Here is a 27,495-nt window from a genome sequence, read left to right on the forward strand (position 1 = left end):
ACAAACAATAATGCTTCACCTTAATTCCTTAACCTATTAAGTCTTACTGCATTGTTGTAGCAGCTTTTTGATTGATGCAGCTATAACCTCTATGCAAGTGATATGAGTCTTGAGATTTAAAAGTACGTTTGAGGCAGCTAGTCAAGAGTGTTTTCGTTTACACTAAAAAGATTAACCATCTTGAGAGAAGCCCAGTGATCTACAAAATCGTTTAGAGTAAAAGCACCTAAGGAAAAAGTATGATTAAGAACTACCGTGTTCTAAAATTTAGAACAGCTAATTGATTACCAAAATTATAAGACAGTTTTACACGAACCAAAACTCTTTATTTTTACTCTCGACACGTGTTTCTGTGCCTCACTTGCGACAAATGTTTTCAGTTTTAATCTTCTTCCGAAGATGCTAACATCGATGGCGAAATACGTGTTGAGAGTAAAAATATAGAGTTTTGGTTCGTGGTAAAACTGTCTTGTAATTTTACTGTCACACGAAAGGTTCCAACCATAGGACTAGTTAATTGATGATAAAATTATGTTTTTCCATAGTAGATGTTCCCAATCGTTTGATGAATGATGTTGAATGTTAATATTTAAGGATCTATTAGACTCACTTCAATGTCACAACAATATTTTTCAACACACATAAATATCATAGCAATATCTTTATCCTATATCTTCAAATATTGTTTATATGACGCCATAATATTTTTAATTAAATTTATTTCTTGTACTACTAAATTATATATGTTTTTTTTTCAGAAACGATACTGCTTTGCTGTGTTCTGTTCCTGTAGTATTATTTTTAATTATTGTACCAATGGTAGTTTATATGGACAACATAAATTTTAGGGTAAGATTTTCTTTAGATAACTTTTGGTAAATAATGGAAAAATATATTTTTTAGCATTTTCAAAAAAATTTGTTTACATTGTCAAGACAAATTCACAAAAATCGGAATATTGCACAAATCTTTTGTGTGCTTATGGCTATTTGTATTTACATATTAGTGATGTTAAAAGGGGTAAGTAACCATTTCTTATTAAAAGTTTTAAGGGAAATATTATTTAATCAAAGTAGCTATTCATTATAATATATCTTCTACTATTATAAAAATTTGAAAATATAGTTAATGGCAAATATAGTTCAAACGAAAAAATACATAAACATTGGTCAATTTGTGTTACATAAAAATAAAAAAATCTAAAAAAAAATTATCTTAAAGTTTAGCAGTTTAAAGCTTAAAAAACGTTACATTGCAAAATACAAATAAATAAAACCAATAGGTCATTTATTACCAACCGAATTGGAAAACTTTATATAGTCAGTTGACTAAGACAAAGTCACGATAAGGTCAATGAATCCATATACAATGAATACCATTTACATGAAATAATCACAGGCTACACGTGTTTCGCTCTAGCAAGAGCATCATCAGGCCTTTAAAAGCCATACACAAACTTCACACTACATAAATCTTTTATTACACTATTTATGGCATATATAACACGCAAGCTTTGTCAGCTCTGATCATACTATGATCAATACAGTCAACATTCTTTAACAGATTACAAGACACTGCTGCAACAGCCTCGCCCTCATTTATACCTAAATGTATTCCTCAAAGACTTGTCATGAATGCTTTTTGATTGATGAAAACTATATTGCCATGGCGTTAAAACACCAATGGCATAAATATAATTCCATAGTCTGGTTAATAAAAATTAATCAAAACTTTCAGATAGATATAACGAAGCACGGGAAATTTACGTTGTGCTAAATTTAAAAGAGAAAAAATGGATATAAATTTTGAACGAAATTATTAATTAATATTTAAAATTCAAGAAAATGAGACAATTATATCTGACTAATTAGTAAATTCTTGTAAATAAAAATATGTACCCAAGCAGCACACAAAGTCTACTCCGAATCAAAATTATTTTATATTAGTCATATTAAGAGCGTATTTAATTAAAATAATTCTATCTTATAAACATCTTTATTTATCTCTTATAATCATCTTGATAACAAAGTTCTATAGATAACTATGTCACAGTTTAATAAAATATTTTAATAATGCAGTAAGTAATTTGGTATAAAGCATTTATAAACAATCTTATATAACTATATTGTGTTAAGCAAAAATTGTTACTTAGTTGTCTTATAATTGTTTTAAAATAGATATAAAATCATTTTAATATGGTTTTTTAGTAAGTGATATTAGATGAACGAAGACTTTATTATAAAAATAAAATACTTTCAGTGAGTTTATAGCTATAACCATTATATTTGTAAAAATATTTTATTACAATCTCTCAAATGTATATAGTATTTATAAAAGTTTTATAAAATTAATATGTGCTTTTGTGCTCCTCAAAATTGTTGTTTAAGAAGATTATATAACTTTTTGAAGACTACGCCTTAAATTAATTTATGATATTTGCCAGAACAGATATTTATTTATTATTTAGATATTTTCTTTTTTCTTGCCAATACTTATTTATAAAGTATTTTTTTTTTAAATGTCTATAATTTCTTCGTGAAAAAAACATTAAAAATTGAGACATTTTAAAAGGAAAGTGAAGAAGAATATTTTAAAAACCATATCATTAAAAATCGCTCATTTGGATTTAAATATAAGTGAGGTTATTAGATCGCTGTCTTCAGCAGAGGACGTTTATCAACCTGAAACATTGGAAATTGATCAAAATGCTGATATATCAGATATTGATGATGATAAAGTGAAAGCTATAAATAGTGCTAATAATGTTTACGAACTTACTGACATTTCTAAAAACATAGAGACCAGTAGTGAACGAAGGTTAAGAGTAATAAGCTATAACATAAGTCAAGATTTTAAATAAAAGAATTTTAAATATTATTCCTTCAGATTTCTTAGAATAACAAAATCAAACCTTTCCTCTTGAACTCTACACCTATAAAAGCGCCATCTGGTAATTTTTATTACTACGGCACTGAAACGCGCAAAAAATTTAAATTATAAATGTAATTTATGGAAGTATTGTACATCAGTTTTCACTATAAATATTTGTTCTACGTTATACAGGGTTGCTCAAAATTATTGATTTTACCGCTAGATACAAAAATTGTGATATGTGCATTTTTTTTAATGAAACACACATATATTGTTTTTGAAGGTGGTAGACAATGGTACAGTGAAAACATCTTGTCGGACTTGCATTGTCTTATTTATTTAATGTAACACGACGTTTCGGTTGGTAAGTATCTCCAACCGTTATCAAGTGTAAACTGTATCAGTTCTAACTCCCCCCTCTAACGAAGTTTCATATTCCTATATCTAAGTAGTTCGGTTTTTGAAATAAAAGCAATTTTCGATAAAAATCGTCATAAATTGTCATGACGCAACAATGCTATTCTATTGATGTTTGACAGTTATATTTCGTTGATTAAAAGTAAATACGCTTGGGTGTTTTTTTAAAATAGTGACCTAAATTCATTAAAATGAAAAGAAATAGTTGTTCAAATGAAGTTTTGATGAATCTATTTATTATTCATGGGCAATGTGACAAAATTGTATCAAGAACATGCAGAAAATTCCACGAAATGTACCCCAATTTACAAAAAATAGATAAAAGAAAATTTGTGCAAACACAAAATAACTTTATACAATTTGGTTCACAACTTAAAAATGATTCAAGTTTACCCAAGCCTGAAACGTCTGATGAGGACAACATCGTGAATGTTCTAGCCTACTTTCACGCATATCCACAAGCTTCCATCCGGAGAGCAGCAGATGATTTAGGCCTAAATTATTATTCTGTGCAAAAAATTCTGGAGGACAATAATATGCATTCCTTTGAATTTTTAAAAGTACATCAGCTGAAACTGGATCACCAACGTCGCGTTCGATATTGTGAGATACTTCACACATACTCAAAAGGATCCAAACTTTCTAACAAAAATAATATAGACAGATGAAGCAAAATTTTCTAGAGCAGGTATTTTTAGTAGAAGAAATCAACATTTTTGAGCTAATCAAAATCCACATGCGGTTAAGGAAATGGGATTTCAAGAAAAATTTAGTTTTAATGTTTTTTGTTTACTAAAAGACAATCAAATAGCTTCTTTCATTTACGACAGGTTATTAAACTCCCATAAATACCTTCAGATTTTGCGCTCAGTAGTAGAAGATTTTCTGGAAAATTTAACGTTTGAAGATTATCGCACTTGCGTGTTCCAAATGAGTTACTTGAGAAATTCGATGACCGCTGGTTTAAGCGTTTGGGACCATGGGATTGGCCTGCGAGATAACCTGATTTTACACCACTTGATTTTTACTTTTAGGGTAATTTGAAGCAAATGGTATGCAAGACACCGGTAAACAGTAAACAGGAACTACGTTAACGACTTATCAATTGCATTGGTCAACAAGATCCTTCTGAAATACAAGCAGCGACAACACCTTCTATACAACGCAGGATTTTGAGGATCTTAGGATAACTAATTAAATCATTCATAAGTTATGAAACAAATTGTATAAAGTTATTTTGTATTAGCACAAATTTTCTTTCATTTATTTTTTGTAAATTAGAGTACATTTCATTGAACTTTCGGCATGTTTTTGCTACAATTTGGTCACATTGTCCATGAATAATAAAAAGATTCATCAAAACTTCATTTGAATAACTATTCATATCCATTTCAATTAAGGTAACTATTGAAATGAACTAACTACAATTTTAGGTAACTATTTTAAAGAAACAACCACGTGCATTACTATTATTGATCAACTTAATGTAACTGTCAAACGTCAATAGCATAGCATTGTTTGGTCATGACCTTTCATGTCCGCGTAAGGCAAATATGTCAAAATATTCCGATATTTACACAAACTTGCTTTTATTTCTAAAACCGAACTACTTGGATATAGGAACATGACCTCGTTATAAAGAGATTTCAATTTCCTTTTAGAATATGTTATACAGCGTGCTCCATTTAAATAAATGCATTTTTCACAATTTTTATATCTAGCGGTAAAATCACTAATTTTGACCCCTTCTGTATAATGTAAAACAAATTTTTATAGTGAAGATTAATGTACAATACTTTCGTAAATTACGCTTATAATTTCAATTTTCTGCGCGTTCCAGTGCCGCAGTAATAAATATTTATTTGGAGAAACATAGCTCAAAAAGTAGGAAACATGATCAAAAAATAAAGAAAATAGTTAATTTTTCGAAAACCACTAAAAATAAGTATAGAAACACCATATACAAAAACAATCATAAGGTGATAAGGGATCAGAAAACAAAATAATATACAGGGTATTCCATTTAAAATAACAAAGTTGCTACTACTTTTTGGTATAAGCGCCAACGATGCATCGCTAAAAATATTTTTAATTTTATTGTTTATTATCTGATCTAAAAAACCTAAACATTTATACCCAGTTAAGTAAACTACTTTAAACACATTGTATGTGTGGTTGGTAAAACGTTGCTAACTTAGCGAGTGCTAAGGTTAATAGTTATACTAGGAATATCAATATTTTTTCCCTTTGAAGAAAAACATACATTGACCACTACCTGGTCTAGACGTTAAACTTATTGTAAAGTTGGGTGCAAGACTAATATTTTATTATACTTAAACGGTTTTTTTGGCTAATGCTAAGTATAGAAGAGTTTATTTTTTTGGCTAAAGAATAATACGATTTTAATAAATAATAGTACTAATAATAGTAAACCATTGACATTTTACGCAATATTTGCTTGAAAGATAAAGGTTTAGTTTTACTTAATCGTCAAAAATGTAATACTTTGCTTAACTGTTAAACAAATATTTAAAAAGTAAACTAATATTTTTATGAGTACTTCTAACTTGCCAAATATCTAAACTCTATCAAATCAAGACAAGCTTCAAATACCACTAGTTGAAATGACTTTTTGAATAAACTATTATCTTTTTTCAACAGAAATTTCCTCGACATACTGGCGGTTTCCTCATAGTTAACGATGCATCAAAAACCTTCCAAGCATATTTTAAATATGTTCGTAAGCCTTAAATCCGAATTTTTTGCTTTTAATTCTAAAACTTCATAATACTCAAGTTTAGTCTTAATTTGGAGGTCTATTATTATAAAAATTATAATATTTTGATGGGTTTATGCTATTCAAAAATTATGTTTTAATATCTATATCTGTATGGTGCAATCAATTAAAAAAAAATTAATTTCGCTTTTTTTGAAAAAGTAAAATTTTATATTATACTTGTTGTAGCTACTTATGATTTTTTTTCCAAATCAAAAGTTTGCCATATATTGTTGGTATTCAGCCTCCATTTAAAATATGTAAGTTGACTGTTTGGTAAATTTCTGGACATATCAGCAAAATCTTCTTTGAATTTTTGTTTTTTTGCGATATCTCTGAAAATATATTTATAAGTTTTGTATACTATTAAAGGTGTTTTAGTAGGCATCAATAAAATAATTCAGCATAACTTAACCTTGCCTTAATTTAATCGACATTATGTCTTTTACTGCAAAAGTACATACATAACATAATTTCTTCCACCATTTTTCGACTTTTTAATTATCCTGTTTTATAAATATTTTAGTTTTTAAACCCATTTATAAACTATTCATATTTGTTACCAAAATTAGACTGATGCTAAACTAAAAACTTGCCTTTGAACTTTTGTTTTTTTTATCTCACTGAGAGACTTTTTTAGCTGTCCCTTTCAGATGAGATTCAATGTTTAAACTCTACTTTAATCGGGAACAACTGTACAAACGTCCTGTCGGGCACACCGACAATCAATGACAATGAAAATAGAGACTGCAAGCCTTATTATTTAGTTGACGTAAGTACTTACCAAACATTTGTTATTCTTTCATTTTTGTTACGGTCGCTTTGGACAAATAAAGAAAATTAAAAAAAATAACAAGTTTTTTAGGGATGATTTCGATAATTGGAAATAAGCGCTTTTTCAAGTTAAAACCTCGCTTATTTAAATTTTTAACTTCGCGAAGCCCAAGGGAAAAATATAAAAACCTAAACGGAATTTTATTTTCGAGTATCTTTAATTTATCCGTGAATCCGTGAATGTTTTTGCTCGCAAATAATTGACTGAAAACCGAATTGGGGTGAATTTTAAATAATTTTTTTTAAATAAGATATCAAAATATTCCTATTTTCTTTTTTAGAACCTTTTGCTGTTGGTACTTGTATCTATGATAGCTTGCGCTGTGTATCAAATACTCATTTCCCTACTTAAGACAATCATTTTGTTGAGTGCTATGGCAGGATTTTTGGCAGCTTATATTACCTACTCAAAAGAAGCTGATTTGGTATACAAGACAGCTTGTGAAGATAAGTTTCGGTAAGATTTATTTTTTTTTTAATGAAACACACTTTTTAAATTTATTTTTAATTATTAAAAATTAAATTGTTAAAAGTAGGTACTTTAGTTTAAAGATATAATTACCAGACTTTAAAAATTTTTGTCTGTGATATATATATCTAAGTATATAAGAATTATTTCATAAAGACAATATTAAACACTTAGTAATAACAAAATAACAATGATATTGTTATATTTCTAAATAATAGAATAAAAATTGATTTACTTTAATTAATTATTTTCAAAAAATGCTCTTGCATTAATATCAGCATTACAATAGTTATTTTGCAAAAATTAGCAAAGGTAACTCGAATTCCAGCTGGCATCTAATTCAAATATATTTATTGATACACCTTTACGATCTGCAGAAGTAATGATATACCTATGTTTTGTATGAAATGCATATTTGGCAGTATCAATATCAGCCTACTTTACATAAAACTTCGGATCCAACCTAAAATTGTTTGTGTTGTGACTTAAAGAATTTCATACAGATTTTGTAGTTTCTATAGTCTTACCTTTTTTTTTAAATGGCGATCAGATCACCCACAATAAATTTAATAATCTAATAACCTATTTTATTCTCGGTGCAGAAACTCTAATTGGTTGAAGATGATGCAGAAAAGCAGTCTCCCTGCACTGAACAGCGAAACTGATTTCACGACTTTAAAACAGAATTATACCGATTGACAGTATATGTTGTAACCCGTTGTTTCCCGGGGCACCTCTTTTACTGTCACGCTAAATAAAGCTCTTTGACCAGCAACATTGTGACTGAGTGAATGTGTTAATTATTATAAAAAGGAAATATACACATTTTTATTTTCAGGTCACTGTAAAACTTCATAACAAAGGAAGCATAATTCTATTATACTAAATATCTCTCATTCAACAGAGATACAATGGCTGAAGAAAATACAACTTTTGTGACAAGATTTTTAAAACATTTTAAACTAAAAAATGCTTCTCTTAATTATAAATCATTTATTTAACAATCATTTTCTTTTAACGATCAAAACTCATGAGATTTGCATCAGAGATTACTATGTAAAAAGGAATTTGCGTTAGATTATTTTAAAGCTACGTTTTTTAAGCTTAAGTTTTTTTCTAGTAACTAGACAAATATCCAAAAAGCTGGGCATACATAAACTAATTATGTGTTTTACAATGTTTAGTCCTTAAAAGGAATCGAACAGATTTTAGAATTTGAGTTTTTTTGTAAAGAAATGAAGAATTTCTTGAGTTTCTTTTTATATTGACAAAAAAAATTGTAGATGAATGAATTCAAGATCCTTATAATTTGCATAAACGATATTTAATAAGAAGGGGCATTTATTGATTGTGGATCTAAAATATGCCATAATCTTCTAGAGAACCATCAACAAATCTTATAAAATATATCATCATATATTACAAAATGTAGTATGCCATTTTTGCTTTTTATATGTAAAATATATCATAATATTTTACAGAATTATTCCATTATTTGCAACAGAACGATTGTGAACAAAATGGCTGTGGCTAAAATATGCCGTAATATTTCAGAAAACTAACAACAAATCTCGTAAGATAAACCATCATAAATTACAAAATTTAATATGCTACTCTTCATTTTCTTATGTGAAAGATATCATAATATTTTATAGCATTCTGTTTTTTGCAAGAAACGCATTCTAAGATTTATGATCCCATCAAATTTTTAAAAGAAAATCTAGAGAATGTATCATTTTTATAAATGATCTTAGGTGGTTGAGGATCTAAAATATTCCATAATATCTTAGAGAGCCAACAACAAATCTTGTAAAATATACCATCATAAATTACAAAATTTCGTATGCCATCTTTCTTTTTTTTGTAAAATATATCATAATATTTTACGGAAAGTGATCTCGAAGACCGCCTAAAGAAGATTGAATCATTATTAGCGAGGAAACCTAAAAGACCATTGCAATGCTGGAATTGCAATGAGGAGGAGCACTTTAAACGTCAATGCCCCTAGCCTATACAAGATTCAAGGAACTAGGAAAACTTCAACTTCAAGCTGGCTGGGTGCCACCAAGCCCCACGTATAAGACTAAACCAGCTGCCACATCCTGGAGAGAGCTTGGTAGTACCAGGAAAAATATGCGGCCGTGAATGTGAGATGGTAGTAGATACAGGATCAAGTCATACTATCGTGAAGCCGAACATCGTAGCAGACTGTAGGCTTTCAGCACCACCCTATTTAATTCTGGAGCCTGCGGATGGCAAAAGAACCCCGATTCTTGGATTGCATGAAGTTACAGTCACCATTGTAACAACATTCTAAGCTAAACAACATTCCAACAGCCAGTACTAGTGGCAGATATCATAGATATTGTCATATTAGGATTAGATGTTATCAATGCTCAGCAGTTTAAAATGGATGTATATAACCGGATATTGACGACGAGAAATGAAGAGATTTTTATGCACCACCTATATGAAGATAAAGTAAATACCAGAGTCGTTAAGTTATTCAAGGATATTACCATACCAGGAAATTCAGAGGTGGTGGTTAATGCTACAACTGGAGGAAAAGAAGGAGAAACTGTTTTGATTGAGCCCATGGAAAACTGCAAACTATATGGTCAAGGAATTTTTCCAGCCAAGACGTTATCTAAGCAGAAGAAATCTACTGTTTTGGTTCGAATGGTAAATTTAAAAGGATATGATCAACACCTGAAACAAAGAGAGAACATTGGTGTATACTCTGAAGTAGTGGCAGTCATAAAAAATGCTGATAGAAGTTGTTATTCAAACAGACCTTTTCCTGTATGTTTACAAAACCTATTTGAAGAATCTTTTGCCAATTTAACCATGGACCAGTGTAGTAAATTGCGACGTCTTCTTGAAGAAAATCAATATGTGTTTTCCTTACACGATAATGACCTGGGAAGAACTGATTTGGTGCAGCATCGAATTAACACTAGAAACAATGCTCCGATTAAACAAGCACCTCGAAAAATTCCAATAGCTAAACAAGGAGAAGTTTCCTCAATGCTTCAAGAAATGAGGACACAAGGAGTGGTAGAACCTTCTCAGAGTCCTTGGACATCTCCAGTTGTGCTAGTGAAGAAAAAGGATGGATCCACTGGATTTTGTGTAGACTATCGCCGACTGAATGACATTACCAAGAAAGACAGTTATCCCCTACCAAGAATTGACGATACCCTGGACACTCTATTAGGTTCACAATGGTTCTCAACACTCGATCTAAACAGTGGATACTGGCAGGTAAAGATGCACCCAGAAGATAAGGAAAAGACCGCATTCTCGACTGGAACAGGACTTTGGCAGTTTACAGTCATGCCCTTTGGACTCTGCAATGCTCCAGCTACCTTTGAAAGACTTATGAAAACAATTTTACGAGGAATGACTTGTGAATCATGTTTAGTTCCTCTGGATGACGTCATCATACTGGGAAAAATATTTGAAGATCATTTGAAGAATATTCAAAAGGTATTTGTTAAACTCCGAGAGGCCAACCTGAAGCAAAGTCCTAAAAAATTTTGCTTATTTTAAAAAGAAGTTTGATATCTTGGCCATGTATTATCAGAAAAAGGTGTCAAGACTGATCCAGATAAAGTAGAGGCAATCGAAAATTGGCCACGACCCACTGACAAACACCAGTTAAAAAGCTTTCTGGGCCTCTGTACCTATTACAGAAGATTTATAATAGGTACAAAGGCCTATTACAAATCTAGGTAGGGATTTGTCTTGGGGCCGTTCTATCACAAAAATATGAAGATGGCGAGCAAGTGATAGCTTATTTCAGTAAAACTTTATCAAAACCAAAAAGAAACTATTGTGTCACCAGACGAGAGCTATTAGCAGCAGTAAAAGCTATTGAACATTTCCATAAATATTTGTATGGTCAACATTTTATCCTTAGAACTGACCATGCTTCGTTGAAATGGCTGTTTCAGTTTAAAAATCTCGAAGGACAAATAGCAAGGTAGCTTTAACGATTACAAGAGTATGACTTTACAATAGAATATAGGAAAGGTGAATATCACCAAAATGCCGATGCTTTATCGAGAAGACCCTGTATTGAAACATGTTAACATTTTAAAAAGGAATCAAAACAGTATCCAGAGATATTTACTTGTAATCGTATTGGCCTTCACAGTTCTAAAGATTGGGATGTAGCTAGTTTAATCCAAGATCAGTGTGATGACCCAGTATTTGGTTTTATTTACGAACTGAAATCTCGAGAAATTTCAAAACCAGAATGAAAAGATATTTCTGACAAATCTCCAGAACTAAAAGCTTATTGGTCTCAATGGAATTCATTGGTTATAAAAGATGGATTGTTAAAAAGAGTCTGGGAGAGCGTAGATGGAAAAGAAAAGACATATCTGACAGTCCTTCCTTGAAAACGGATTCCGGAAGTTCTTGAAGCTGTTCATGGCGGTGTCGGCGGAGGACATTTTGAAGTTGGTAAGACCTTGGCAAAAGTTAGAGAATGATTTTACTGGCTGAACAGTCATCAAGATGTTGAACGCTGGTGCCGACAGTGTGAGCAGTGTTCGTCAAGCAAGGACCCAAGAACCCGGACAAGAGGTGCACCCTTTAAACGAATTGCCATAGACGTAGCAGGACCCTTTCCTACTAGTAGTTCCGGAAACCGATATGCTCTTTTTGCTATGGATTACTATAGTAAGTGGCCCGAGGTTTATCCGATTCCAAACCAAGAAGCAATGACAGTAGCTGAAGTGCTGTTCCAGAACTGGATTTGTCGATTTGGTGTACCCAGAGAGATCCATTCAGACCAAGGAAGGAACTTTGAGTCACAAATATTCCAACAAGTATGCCAGTTGCTGGGAATCAATAAGACCCGTACAACCTCACAACACCCTCAGTCTCATGAAATGGTTGAAATATTTAACCGCACATTTGAAACCTATTTGAGGATAGTGATAAACTCTAAGCAAACCGACTGGGATACCTGTATACAACCATTCCTATTGGCATATCGTTTTTCTATCCGCAAGTCAACTGGAAAAAGCCCGGCAAAAGTTGTCTACAGTGATGAACTTCGTTTACCTTTGGACATTATTACTGGAAGATCCCATAAGTCTGAAACCCTTGAGGAGTACGTCGACCATTTACAAGCGTTTACAAATTGTTCATGAACAAGCACGGGATAAACTTCATCTAGAAAGTAACAGAATGAAATCACGTTATGACATAAAGCCAAATTCTACCGGTTTTAATCCTGGGGATAAAGTCTGGTTATACAATCCACGGAGGACGAAGGGCAAGTCACCAACACAGGATGGGATTTCTCCAGGATCTTAGAAGTACTTCAATACTTGAAACTCACAACATCTTGAAAACATATATGCTAAGGGCCCTGTAGAAGGCGTAATATAGGCCGAAACATTGGCAATAAAGAAAAGTTTTGAGCTTGGATTTTAATTGACTCCTTATCCCAAAAAAAAAATCTATTGTAATCTATTTCTATTTCTATATAAGCATGCTACAATATTTAAAAAACTTATTATCAATAATTTTTTAAATCATTAACCATAAATATTGTCATAATATTTTTTACGATTGTCGAATATGTTGCTTTCATCGTTCTTAAGTATATTATTTTGACTTAAGAGAACCATTCTTTTTACTAATTAATAAGAAAATGGAAAATATAAATTTTATGTAAAATATGTTATTAAGAATCAACAAATAAATAAATTTACCTGCCATTGACGGCAACGCCGGTTGCACATCGGCAACATTGGCCGTGTGCAGAGCTCACTGTCATCATCCCTTGTTAAAACAATATTCCGTTGTTCCTGTGTCGATTTTGAAATAGACCATGTGCGAAATCGAGATAAGGAATGCAGCCTTCACTACTCGATTGCAATTTTTTATACATTTATTTTTAATTAATAAGACCTTGTACGGGACATAGTCATCACTGTCAGGGTTTACACTAGGATAACGTGTCTTTTGATTCCTTAATATGGTTTACCCTAATTATAGTTACACAAAAAAAAAGAAACTAATTGTGAAAAAAGGGGAAAAGAGAAATTTGAACCCACAAGTAACGATACGCGATGTACAACACAAATACAGAATGAGTTAGATGTGCCTCCGGACCATCGTGGGAGCCTTTGGGACTAGGGGAGCGGCGGATTATTTTCTTTAAATTTCGTAGTGTACGGTATGAGTAGAGAGACTACGTTGTTATCTTATTTAGGGAACGAGGACGAAATATAATTAACCTTCTTAGGCACGTAAAAATAGATAATTTACGATTTCTCGATCAAATTGGAATTAATAATAAGGAAAAATTGTCTCTTTACTTTGATATTCTTTGACTCAAAATTCCATACGATGTTTAACAATTGAAACTTTACATATTTCTAATGTGTCTCTCTTTTCTTATATATGGAGATATACTGCTTTGTAAATGCATCTTTTCATCTAAATTAATTTATGTACTTATCTCATATATGGATTTGGCACACTTTCAAGAATTTGAAAGTTCTCGAAAAAAGAAAATTCTTGAAGCCTAATTTTAAACTTAAACGTTTATTTCTTTTAATTTTGAATTATTGAAATTTTGTAACTTTTATTTGGATATAAAGAAGATAAAACTCTAATCCTCTTAAATTTATATAATGTTAACGTTTTGGCTTATATTAAGCCTTTTTAGGAAGCGACGATAATTAAAATGAACATAATTTTTCGATAAAAAAATTATAATATATGATGGTAGGGCTTTTCAGAATCTCCGGTATCTAAGGGTAGTGCAATATTTTATGTTACAGCACGTAAAATTGCGTAAATAATTCTATTTTTATTTCGAAGAACCACAATCATAGGGTGAATTTTATTCCAGAAAAAGTTATATGAAAATACACTTAAGGGTTACTTTTTTACATCGCTTCTATATTAAAAAATCCGTTTTTACATAATACTATTTTAACTGCATAATACTTTATATTTTTTACACAATTATTTACCAAATACTTAAATTTAAGGGTACAGCGAACTTCTGCTACTAAAATTATTTTTACTTCTAACAATACTTGGAGTATAGAGAAAAACTCTTATTCAGAAAGCTAATATTTAAACTTTTACTAGTTTTAGAATTTCCGGTAAATATTTTTCCTACAGAGATCAGCACGGCGACAGTGTGAGAAATGAGGAACTGATGAATTTTTCTTCGCGTTCGGAACTGCTTTTAGAACTTTTATACTATTGGGAAAATCCATTATAGTAACTTTTTGGTTTTGTTAGGGTTTATGACTAAGTTGTGCTCATTTAAGGGCTTAAAATCAGCATATTAATAAGTTTTTGATAAAGTTAGAGTAGTAAAAAGGTCAGACGTATAATATCGAGTAAAAGAGGTCCAAGATTTGACTCCTGAAACTATATCTTTGCACCTAAAATACCTGTCTTTACTCCGCTCCGATAATATTGTATTTATTATGAACAAACTGAGTAAAAATTGGATAAAGAGACGTACGTTGATATTATTAATTCTTAAAAATCCATTATTTTCGGTTCTAACCATATTTGCTAAGGAATTAATGAGTTTAAAGTTTTTAGGTATAATTTATCTTAGGTTTATATTTCGCAAAATGGCTCAAATCAGTAAAACAATTTTGATCAAAGGAGTAATGATCCATAGATAGACTTATGCCTATTTTTTATTTTTTTGAATAAGGATTTTTATTGCAATCAACAATCAAAAAAACAATAAATTACAAGCAATCAAGTATCACAGGAACACCAGGTTGACCTCATCTCATCAGAATCGCAAGCTTGGGCCTTAACATGTTACACAAGTTGTCACTTCTGCTGATTAAATTTTATTATGCCGATCAATATTTTTGTTAAGTTATGTAGCAAATGCCTATTATAATTTAATTTTTTACTGTTTGAAAGTTCTTTCTTAATCAACCAGTTATTTGACGCAGGCAAGAGCTCTGAGTTTCTTAAAGTATAAATTTAAAAATTTTTTGGTTTGTTTGTCTTATAGATTGCTTGCTAAAAACTGAAGTATTTTAAATTTCTTCCTATCCCATAGCACACATTATCTTGCTATTAGATATCGTCAGCTGTACGCTGTAATTGACTATCGTGAAAGTAAAAATAAACTAAAGGTCTTTTGTAAAACCAGAAATTGCTAAAAAGCATTTTGGAAAATTCATTAAACAAGATACATTTTAAATTTCAACGGCTTATGGTACATCAGTTGACACATTTTTAGCACCATTATCTGATATCCAGGAATATTTACAAATGAAGAAAGCCCTGCATTAAAATTTATTATTTTTGATTTTCATATTTATTTCGTTTGTTTGCTAGGAATAGATAATTTAAAAATATTACAAGCAATTATCGACTTAAATAATAATATGTTATGTACACCAGAATCTAAAATTACATTATAATATTAAAATATCATAATCACAAACACAAACGTCATTACGCTGTAACCAAATTTCAAAGAGGTTGTTAAGCTTAAAGTTAAAAATATAAAAGCCGGAATCTCGATAATACCCTACATGAAATTTGATACCTAGTCTAAAAATTTCCGAGTGCCTTTTTAAGGTCAATAAGGAAAATTCCTAAATTGACTTTTCCAAACCCGTGCAGGTCATTAACTTTTGTAACTATGAAATAACATGTAATCAAAATATTACCGAGGCTAATCTTAATTTTAAAAAGTATAAATTTTATTTTTCAAAAATATGACAGAGCCATATCAATACCAAAAGACGAAATGCAATTTTAAAGCTTATAGAAGATTCTGCCGATATATTTCATGTAGATGGAAACAGACTAACTTTTAAGAGTAAAACTAAATACCATATTAGCAGTTGTAGACCAAAATATAGTCAGACCATCCCACTTATATCGGTCCTCTCCTATTTGGATTATTCCAAACGAAGCTGACTTATAAGGCCGTCAAAAATGGAACTGCTGCACCACTGCGCAATATTTCAGATCTCTTGGATAAATTTGGGCACTATCAAGATTTTACTATATTAGATTTTGTACCAAAAGGTAGAAAGAAGACATCAATAAACCCAACCCGCATTCAACACAAAGAATGGTTACTACTAATACCTTAGGATGCCAATTGGACTGACGAATGCTCCGACGACATTCTAAAGGGTTATGGACAATATATTAAGATGTTACCAAGATGAAATCTGCGCCGTTTATCTAAACCATAATAAAAATGTTTAAATTTTTTTGATAGATTTAGAAAAACTAATTTTAAAATTCATCTGGATAAATCCGATTTTTTTCAGAAGGAAGTGTCTTATCTGGGATCTTATTGTTATACCTGAAGGCGTAAAGCCCAAACCTGAAAAATACTAAAAAATGAAAGAGAAATCAAAGGATTCCTTTTTCTTCTAGGTTACTACCGAAATTTTATTAAAGACTTTGCTAAAATTACAAAACATTTAACAAAAAGGCTACAAAAAGATGCTACAGTGAACATTATATATCTGGACAACGTTAACTGTCTTAAATGATGTAAAAATCACTTATTAAATGAACCTCCTTATTGCAATACCCACATTTTGCGAGACCATTTATTTTAACTTGCGATGCGTCAAATTTCGTTTTAGGAGCAGTCGGTTCTAAAATATCGAAAAATGTTATCTCATACGTACTTGGGCCTAAATTTAAAATTGGAACTGACATGAACCTCTAGAATGGCTTGTTTTAATAAAAGAGCCAAATTTAAAATTAATAAACAAGAACCAAGTTTTTCTTTTATTAAGTATATAAACCAATTCAACATAAACATGAATAAGAAAGTAACATAGAAAATTAGTCTCTAAAAGTCCAAGTAGGAGACCTCGACTTTGTTCCGAATGGCCCTGAAGATAAAGAAGATGCTGATGCCACAATACGTTCAAATAATAAAAATTCCGTCTTAGGAATATCCATTGTTGACTAATTCAAAAATAAATTTTTCGCAAGCAGAAGCAAACAAGGTTAGTCTTCTATATAAAACAAAAAATAGAAATTTTTATGCATTTTTAAAAAACAACTATGAACAAGAAATGATCAAATTCATCAAAGAAAATATTTCACCAAAGATTAAATACTTGTATTTCGAAGATTCACTGTATGAGAAATTAAGTTCTTAAAAATATTTTGATAAAAATTCACAAATATCCATGATAAAATGCATCAAAAAATTATTAGATATCGAAAAAGTAACGAGGTATAGAAAAAACGGAAAAATGCATTTAAATCGCGTATACTACTGGCTCAATTGGCAAAAGTCAATACAAACATATATTAACGAAATCGAAATCTGTCAAATCACAAAAGTCCATAGAAAATCCTTAAATTATATTTTTCTATGACTGCTATGTAAAACGTTAAAAAACGCACGCCAAAGTCAGTCTCAAAGTGACGTTTTTCATACGCTGCTCCGTGCGCAAATTGCGTAAGGTGCAATCTTTGCGCACGCTTACCGTAAAGGTGAAATTCCTGGTAGTTATTGGTATCTAAAATTGTTGTTTAGAATAAATATAATTTCTTATTTTATGTTATTAGCAAATGCACCTATTTTGTATAGGCTGCAACATTGATTAATTTTAAGTTTGCAACTGTTACGTCGCGTCCTCGCCCTTTTCCATTCGACATGGCGAACGATACGTTTGGTTTTCTTCGTTGTATTTAATTGTAAATGTATTACCGTAAAATAAAGGTTTAAAAAAGGAATATGGTCAATCGTCAATGATTAGCCCGTGGTTTACACAAATATTGTCTCTGGCGTAACGTATTTATCATCATGGCGTATCGTGTCGTTTATCATTTGAAAAATAATTCAAAGTTAATATAAGATATCCCTTAAAGTTTATGGTTTGGAGGAACTAGGGATGAAAGAGAGCAGGGAATGGCTTGCTTATTTTAAAGCGATATGGGGGTTGGTATTCTAGTGCCGTTGCCGATGGATATATTGCGGAGTCTGTATATTCAATAAAATAATGGAATCTGTGGAGCCATCGTCGCCCTACATTTCCTGAAAAAGACTTTTTGCAGCCTTTGCCAAGGAATGGCCAAGTAACCCAGTCATATTCGTCTTAGTATTCTCTAAATATTACAAAAAATTGTTAAAATAAATGGAATATTCCTATAGTTAATTTTAAAAACGGTTCCAATGTTACCACTAATTATAACGTAAATAAGTACTTTAAATTTATTGTTATTTCGAAAATGTAGCAACTAGTTATTGCCATTAAATAATTTTGATGCAAATTTAAATAACTTTATACAGAACATTTATTATTGTGTGATATACAGTCTTAGAAAAAGTGTAGTGTACAATATGGTTGAACTTGACTCTTTGTACAGGGTGTCCCAAATTCGAGCCTCACCATTAAGATCTCGTAAACTAGAAGAGATACGAGGTCGATTAAATTAAGGCAAAGTTGTGCAATTTGGTGCTGATTAAAACGCCTTTTTGAAAATTCAAAAATGCCGAATACTTCCAAAAATATTCGCGATTTCATTTTTATTTTTTTAGGACTCTATTTGAATAGATATAACAAAATAAATTACTCATTCATTGCTACTTTCTCTATTTTACATAATAGGGTCATCAGATTTTCAAATTGACGCTCTGTATTTGAGCTGTCATCATCAAGTTTTTTTTTTTTTTTAATAACGGCCTTGGATTTTTTATTATTAGATTTTAAGAGCCCCTTATGTTTCTAAACCATTGATATATCGCACTTATTCACAGATTTTATATTAATAGATATTTCCATAAGGACTTATGTGTTAAAGAGAAAGACAAAAAATATATTTTTAATAGAATTAAAAACCTTTTCTTTATAATAACCACGAAAAAAAGGTTAATAAATAATACAATAATTAAAGCAACATTCTTCAAATCTTACGTCCTGAGATAAATATGTAGAAATTTTAGCAATTATTTATTTATCAATCAATCAATCAAATATGCTTTATTGTCAAAAAATTTAAAGAATTTTGTAGACAAAGCTTTACATAAAAGGCAAAACACACAAATATAGAAACCAAAATATAAGTACTAAATAAATATATACAAAACTGGGTACAAAAGACATAAATATACCTGGTCAAATTTCATATATTAAATGTAAAAAGTAAGAAAATAGGAAAGTTAATGAAAATAGTAACAAGGAAGTAAAATAAAAAAGTAAAAAAAAGTAACAAAAACAGTCAAAAACATTTATACAATGTTTAAAAAGTCATAAGAATTTTATAGAAATTTAGGAAACACAACATATTGCTATTCTATTGCTATTCTACATCGTAAAAATTTAATAATTAGCCAGTGCGTGCATGATACTCAAAAATTAATGTTAAAAAAAAATCATTTACTGCATATAAAGCTCTCTTCAGTAAAGATGATTTTAAAGCATTGCAAAATCGAGAAAAAGATGTCAATGATTTAATTTGCAAAGCCAGATGATTGTGCATTTTTTTAGCTCCATAAAGAATAGAGCTTTTTATTAATTCTGACCTTGAGATTGGCGCATAAAGATCATGGCTCTGCGTTTCGAAGTGGATAATTGCGAGATGGTCTATTAGGAATTTCTGATATATGCTTGCGAACCAAGCAAAAAGATTCAAGAATGAATAAAGATGGAAGAGTTAATATTTTAAATCTTTTAAACATTTCTTGGCAGTGAGCACGACTTTCAAGTCCTAGTAAATAGCGAACCGCTCTCTTTTGTAGTTTAAAAATGCACTCAAACTGAGTCACACAGTATGTGCCCCAGAATGGAAGGGCGTAACGAAGATGGGACTCAAAAAGGGCATAATATACTGATCTTGATGACGAAAGATTTAATTCCCTGGAAACTGATCTTATGGTAAAACAAGCTGAACTTAATTTTTTAGATAAAACATCGATATGTAATTCCTACTTCAAAGAGCTATCAACATCAAAGTGGCGGTGCGTCGTGCACGCTGACAATCATTGTTTATTTGTTTACTTTTAAACTATTAAATATTTTGACAGTTTACTGTTCGTTCGCTAATTGTTAATGCGTATTTACCGAAAATGCCTTTTTCTTCTAAAGAAAAAAGAGACATAATAAGGATTTATACGACAGCCGCATTACACTTATTTTGTTAATATTGATAATAATTTAGCTCAATACGGAAGTTTAGTTAAACCAAAGATTAAATATGGAAGACGAGTCGATCCCGAAGAGGAACAACTTATCTTAGACACTGTAAGTTTTAAAATCATTCCAGAGTAGAAAGTAAAATAGATAATTTACATTATTTTTAAGGCAAATAATAATCCTTGAGCTCTAATTAGAGTTTTCTCAATCGAAGTGGCACTACTGCGAATGACAGTTTGGAGAACTTTACATATTTCTTGGATATCAATATTACAAAATTATATTGGTCAAACACTAAGACCTGGCGATGCTGAGAGACGCTTAGAATTTTGTTACTGGTTGTAAGATAAAATTCATGAAAAAGCCGACTTCCTAAATAAAATTATAGTGACAGATGAATGCAGTTTTTCAACAAATGGACTATTTAATAGACAGAACGAACACTATTGGTCAATAGAAAACCCAAGGCAGAATCAAGAAGTAAGACCTCAGGAACGACAATCATTTAATAAATGCATCAGTATGTGGCACAACAAAAAGTAATATGCATGGATCTTTGCATGCATCCAAGCAGGCCGATTATTATTTGAATGTTTTCTTTAATTCTATTATTTTTAAACCTCTTTTTATGTTAGTGTTTAAGCTTTTTTTACTAATGCGTTATTATAAAAAAAGGTGTTTGTTTTTAATCTCATTAAAAAGATATTTTTGTCTTTCTCTTTAACACGAGTCCTTATAGAAATATCCATTAATTTAAAACTTTTGAATAAGTGCGATACATCGTTGGTTTAGGAACATAAGGGGCTTTTAAACTCCGTAATAAAAAACAAACTTGATGATGACAGCTCAAATACGAAATCTGATGACACTATTTTGTAAAATAGAGAAAGTAGCAATGAGAATGAGTAATTTATTTTGTTATATCTATTCAAATAAAGTCATCAAAAAATAAAAATGAAATCGCGAATATTCGGTTTTTTTTTCAAATATCTTCGGAAATATTCGGAATTTTAACACCAAATTGTGCAACTTTGCCTCAATTTAAGGGATCTCGTATCTCTTCTAGTTTCGAGATCCCAATGGTGAGGCTCGAATTTGGGACACCCTGTACACTCGTGTGACTTATGGCACTTCCCTAAGGCTCGTGGCAATAAACCGTCACGCTCGTCTGAAAAGAGTCTTTTTCAGAACTTATTACATAATATACTATTTTGTAGGACTATGTAAAAGGTGTGTAAAAAACGCACGCCAGACTCAATCTCAAAGTGATGATTTTTACATACCGTGCGCAAATTTTGTAGTTTCCAATCTTTGCGCATGCTTACCTCAAAGCAATAATAAGTTTATGGTATCGAAACACAACAAAAATAATAAACCCTTTTCTGAAAATACGACACTAGTCTATTTTGAAGAACTTTTGAAGAAATATAAATCATCCACTCTCTGGTCCAAATACTCAATGTTAAAAAGTACCCTAAAAACAAAACGAAACGTCGGTAAGTAATTATATGTTTACTTTCCTAAAGAGAAAAGCAGAAAAATATAGTCGCCTTCGCTCTTATCGTGCGGGTTCAAAGGTCACCACGTAATATGAATCAAATTGAAAAATCAGTGGCTGCCAAAATGTTATTTCCTTGAGAGTTTGACAATACATTGAACGCTGTCATGTGATATATTAAAGCCGCGTATACACCTTAGATCATAATTATTAACTGACGCGATGTCTATAACGCCGTAAAAATGTCTGCGGAATACTACATATCCGAGATTCGACATGTAAAACATACGTTGGTTATTTCCTTTCATGACGTGAAAAATCCCATAAGTATAAAGCCCGTTGGGTATACGCCTCATCGGTATATGCCTAGAATCCCCGATATTCTGCTAAGTTGCCAGACATAATATTTACTTTTCTTTTTTGAAAAATTGTCCGAAATAGACGGAATTCTCAATAACAATTTTTCTTTACGCAATAATATCTAAATTTAAGCATTTTATATTTTTTTATGAGAGCAAAAATGCCTCCCTAGCCTTTCATTAAAATTGTACACATTTCATTTAAAAATGGTTGTTACCTAAATTTTTGAGAAATTAGTATACGATTTAGCATGACCATTAATTTAAAACTTTTGAATAAGTGCGATACATCGTTGGTTTAGGAACATAAGGGGCTTTTAAACTCCGTAATAAAAAACAAACTTGATGATGACAGCTCAAATACGAAATCTGATGACACTATTTTGTAAAATAGAGAAAGTAGCAATGAGAATGAGTAATTTATTTTGTTATATCTATTCAAATAAAGTCATCAAAAAATAAAAATGAAATCGCGAATATTCGGTTTTTTTTTCAAATATCTTCGGAAATATTCGGAATTTTAACACCAAATTGTGCAACTTTGCCTCAATTTAAGGGATCTCGTATCTCTTCTAGTTTCGAGATCCCAATGGTGAGGCTCGAATTTGGGACACCCTGTACACTCGTGTGACTTATGGCACTTCCCTAAGGCTCGTGGCAATAAACCGTCACGCTCGTCTGAAAAGAGTCTTTTTCAGAACTTATTACATAATATACTATTTTGTAGGACTATGTAAAAGGTGTGTAAAAAACGCACGCCAGACTCAATCTCAAAGTGATGATTTTTACATACCGTGCGCAAATTTTGTAGTTTCCAATCTTTGCGCATGCTTACCTCAAAGCAATAATAAGTTTATGGTATCGAAACACAACAAAAATAATAAACCCTTTTCTGAAAATACGACACTAGTCTATTTTGAAGAACTTTTGAAGAAATATAAATCATCCACTCTCTGGTCCAAATACTCAATGTTAAAAAGTACCCTAAAAACAAAACGAAACGTCGGTAAGTAATTATATGTTTACTTTCCTAAAGAGAAAAGCAGAAAAATATAGTCGCCTTCGCTCTTATCGTGCGGGTTCAAAGGTCACCACGTAATATGAATCAAATTGAAAAATCAGTGGCTGCCAAAATGTTATTTCCTTGAGAGTTTGACAATACATTGAACGCTGTCATGTGATATATTAAAGCCGCGTATACACCTTAGATCATAATTATTAACTGACGCGATGTCTATAACGCCGTAAAAATGTCTGCGGAATACTACATATCCGAGATTCGACATGTAAAACATACGTTGGTTATTTCCTTTCATGACGTGAAAAATCCCATAAGTATAAAGCCCGTTGGGTATACGCCTCATCGGTATATGCCTAGAATCCCCGATATTCTGCTAAGTTGCCAGACATAATATTTACTTTTCTTTTTTGAAAAATTGTCCGAAATAGACGGAATTCTCAATAACAATTTTTCTTTACGCAATAATATCTAAATTTAAGCATTTTATATTTTTTTATGAGAGCAAAAATGCCTCCCTAGCCTTTCATTAAAATTGTACACATTTCATTTAAAAATGGTTGTTACCTAAATTTTTGAGAAATTAGTATACGATTTAGCATGACCTTATGTATGTGCATAACATACTAATTTGTCGATTTCAGGGCACAGCGTCTAATTTTTAACGATTATTTGATCTTGTCTTTTTCTTTGTTTATGTGTGATTGTGTTTTTTTGTAATAATTATTGGGAAACTATACATTTTGGTATAATGACAAACAATTAATTTGTATTGTGTGTGATGCAGTGCAGTCAGAGGCCAGAAAACTACTTTCTTTGTTTAAAGGCAAGCTCATGTTACAATCTCACTTTTAAAATGACATTTTAATTTTATGATTTATTATTTGTCGTTCGACCCAATCTATACGTTGATGCACAGAAAATTAAAAAAGTTGTGTTATCTTTTCTTTTATATCAGTTAAAAGTCAAAAAAAGATAAAAAATAACTAAAAAAAAAACTGGTGAATGCGGCGGGCATTTCTATCTCCCATTTCTATCTCCCAGCGCATTCACCAATTCATTTATTTAACTTTGTTTAAAAAGATAAATACGAGGCGAGCTACGACAGTTCTTTAAAATGTCGTTTTCTTATGAATATTTATTTATTTACACATTACAAGGCAAAGAAAGATTAAAACTAACTATTAAAAAAATGAAGAATGCGCCGGGCATATCTATCTCCCAGCGCATTCACCAATTTATTTACTTAGCTTTGTTTAAAAAAAAAAATTGTACTTTTTAATCATACCTAAATAATAAAGGAATTGCAAAAAGAAAACTAATTATTTTAATAACGAAAAAGAAAATAAGAGATTGCGTAGAATGTACAAGAAGAAGTAGCTAAAGCGCTTGGAATTAGTTTAAGAATGGTGCAAAAGGTTGTATATGAAAACAAGAACAATTTTATTTCCAAGCAGGAAACAAAGTGTAAAAGGAAGAAGCCGAAGACTGAAGATTTAAGTGAATGTGTAAAAATGAAGTAACAAATTTGACTAAAAAAAGAAACTAAGTATAACTATCATTATCACTAACAGAGTCAGAAAACTCTTCGTCATTTTCCGAATCATCTTTAAATGGAGCAATGATCAATGGTCCAACTTGAATATCGAGTACTTTTTCTCTCTTCCACCAGGTTCTAATAATGTTTTCTGTGTGATACACTGATTTCCGCCAATACTCCTTTGTGATGTGATTCAATGCCTCATTCCAAACAGCTTCAACCTGGTCAGATCTAAGCCCAGCATATAAGGTTATTTTGACCCTGCCAACATAAGCTCATTGGCATTAAACTGACAATGGTATGGTGGCAATCTTAAAACTTCATGGCCATATTCACGTACTATTTCATCAACAGCATATATTTTTGATCTTCAGCGATTTTGCAATTGAAAAAAGTTCGGATTTTAGCATATATGGCAAGGGATTCTGATTTTCTTTTTCACTTTTTCTCCAACTTCCATTTGGTTGTTTATTCAAAATTCTTAAATGATACGACGCATTGTCTAATACTATTAAGGAAGGTTCTTGCAAGTTCGGTATTAACTGTTCCTTTAACCATTTTTCAAACATTTCGCAATTTATATTGTCATGATAATCCATACTTTTAGACTTAGAAGAAAAAATTAAACTTGCACCAGGAACGAATTCCGTTGAAGATCCGGCATGTAAAATAATAAATCGTTTTCCCTGACCACATCTTTTTTTCTTTTCACGCTTTTCACAGATTCATCTTGCCAAGATTTTATTCCACTCCCGTTTAAAAATATCCAAGTTTCATCTAAGAATACCACTTTCCTTAACTTTGATTTTTCATTTTGTGTATATTGTCTAAAAATCCTATTCGTTGGCTCACAATATTTGGTAGTTCATACAAATATCTTCTATTGCAGTCTTTTTTTATAGAGAAAACCTATGATTTTAATTAATTTTGATAAAGCAGCAAGTCCAATTTCCAAAGTGCCACGTTGCTTTAAAACATCCCTCAGAAATGGCAGCGTTATATTTGTTTTTAGCCTATATAGTTCATAAATCCTATCCCTTACTTCCATTTTTACACATTCACTTAAATCTGCTTCTGCGTCTTCGGCTTCTTCCTTTTACACTTTTTTTCCTTCTTGGGAATAAGATTTCATATACAACCTTTTGCACCATTCTTAAACTAATTCCAAGCGCTTTAGCTACTTCTTCTTGTACATTCTTAGGCAACCTTTTATTTTCTTTTTCGTTCTCAAAGTAATTAATAACATTAAGTACCATTTTTTTGGCTTGAGGATTTAGAAATCCACAAAAAGGCTTTTTCTTTTCCATAATTTGAAATTTAAATTATCTTGTGACAAATAATGTCATCCGTTAATCGAAACGAAACAGGCTGTAGTTAAAAAACGTTGTTGCGCAAATTGATCTGAAATGTAACTACAAAAGTTTATTGTTGATAATCCGATACACCCGCAGGATAAGAGCGATTTTGACTATATGTTTTAAAAAAGGCCAACACTCTCAATGGAAAGGATTTTCATCGGTTCCTATCTTCTGCTCCAGATAATAAATATTTGTTTATATAGGTACTTTGCTCAGATAATAGTATTAATAAATTAAAAACTTATATAATATATGTTCTTAGGCTGTCGTGGCAATTGAATTAACAGCACAAACACATTGCATGCATATGCCCAGAATATCTAATTGGCATATTCATATACTGTGTAAACTTAAAGTAAAACCAGGATCAATATATCTTAGAAATTATAATAATATTGATCTAAATAAATTTAATCAAGATGCATTAACTATAGCGTGGTAACAAATATACAGAACACCAAATTATAATGATAAGATTGAACTGCTTAACACACATGTTAACAATTTGATAAACAAACATGCTTCGTTAGAAATCAAACGAATTAAGGCATTTCACCCCGTGGATTACTCAAAATATTAGGCTGTTTCTTAATTACTCAAATATACATATTGGGGCCATGACATCTAATGAGAAAATAAATTTCTATTTTACTAATAAACATGAAAATACAGGTCGAATTTTTGATTTTAGACTTATAAGCTTGGATACGATTGAAAGGCTCATAAACCAAATAAATACGAAAGCTATTGGGGAGGATGGAATTTTTGGTAGAGATCTTTAAATATACCTTCCATACATAATAGGTCATTTAGCAAATATAATAAAGTCTATTGCATGGTGTATTTCCAGATGTCGGAAGCATAATTAAGCCGATTTCAAAATGTTCCTGCAGAACTGGCTAGTCTTAACGATCTTAGACCTATCAGCATACTACCGGCTATGTCAAAAATTATCGAAAAATTCATCTCCGAACAAATTAGTGACTGAAAAATTTAAAATAATTCCAAGTTGTCAGTCGGGCTTTAGAAAGCAGTTTAGTACGTCGTCGTGTTTGGTCAAAGTCCTTAACAACATAATAAGGACGAAAAGTCATCGACACTTCTTACAGTGCTAGACTTTAGTAAAGCATTTGACACCTTCGATCAAAGTAAAAAAAATCAAAGTACGAACCAATAACAAATGGCGTTCTACAAGGATCAATTCTATGTCCAC

General features: G+C 31.0%; 1 protein-coding gene across 3 annotated transcripts in view; it reads left to right on the forward strand.

Moving 5' to 3' along the window:
* Positions 1 to 27,495, forward strand: part of LOC126745931 (adenylate cyclase type 5) — a 652,711-nt gene that overhangs the window by 524,916 nt on the left and 100,300 nt on the right. For all 3 annotated transcript variants that reach the window (XM_050453997.1, XM_050453996.1, XM_050453998.1), the window contains 4 exons: positions 759 to 849; positions 904 to 1,020; positions 6,705 to 6,836; positions 7,180 to 7,355. In XM_050453997.1, coding sequence (XP_050309954.1) covers positions 759 to 849; positions 904 to 1,020; positions 6,705 to 6,836; positions 7,180 to 7,355 — 516 coding nt within the window. The remainder of the gene's footprint in view (positions 1 to 758; positions 850 to 903; positions 1,021 to 6,704; positions 6,837 to 7,179; positions 7,356 to 27,495) is intronic.

This window comes from Anthonomus grandis, chromosome 16, assembly GCF_022605725.1.
Source record: "Anthonomus grandis grandis chromosome 16, icAntGran1.3, whole genome shotgun sequence".
NCBI classification, from domain to species: Eukaryota; Metazoa; Arthropoda; class Insecta; order Coleoptera; family Curculionidae; genus Anthonomus; species Anthonomus grandis.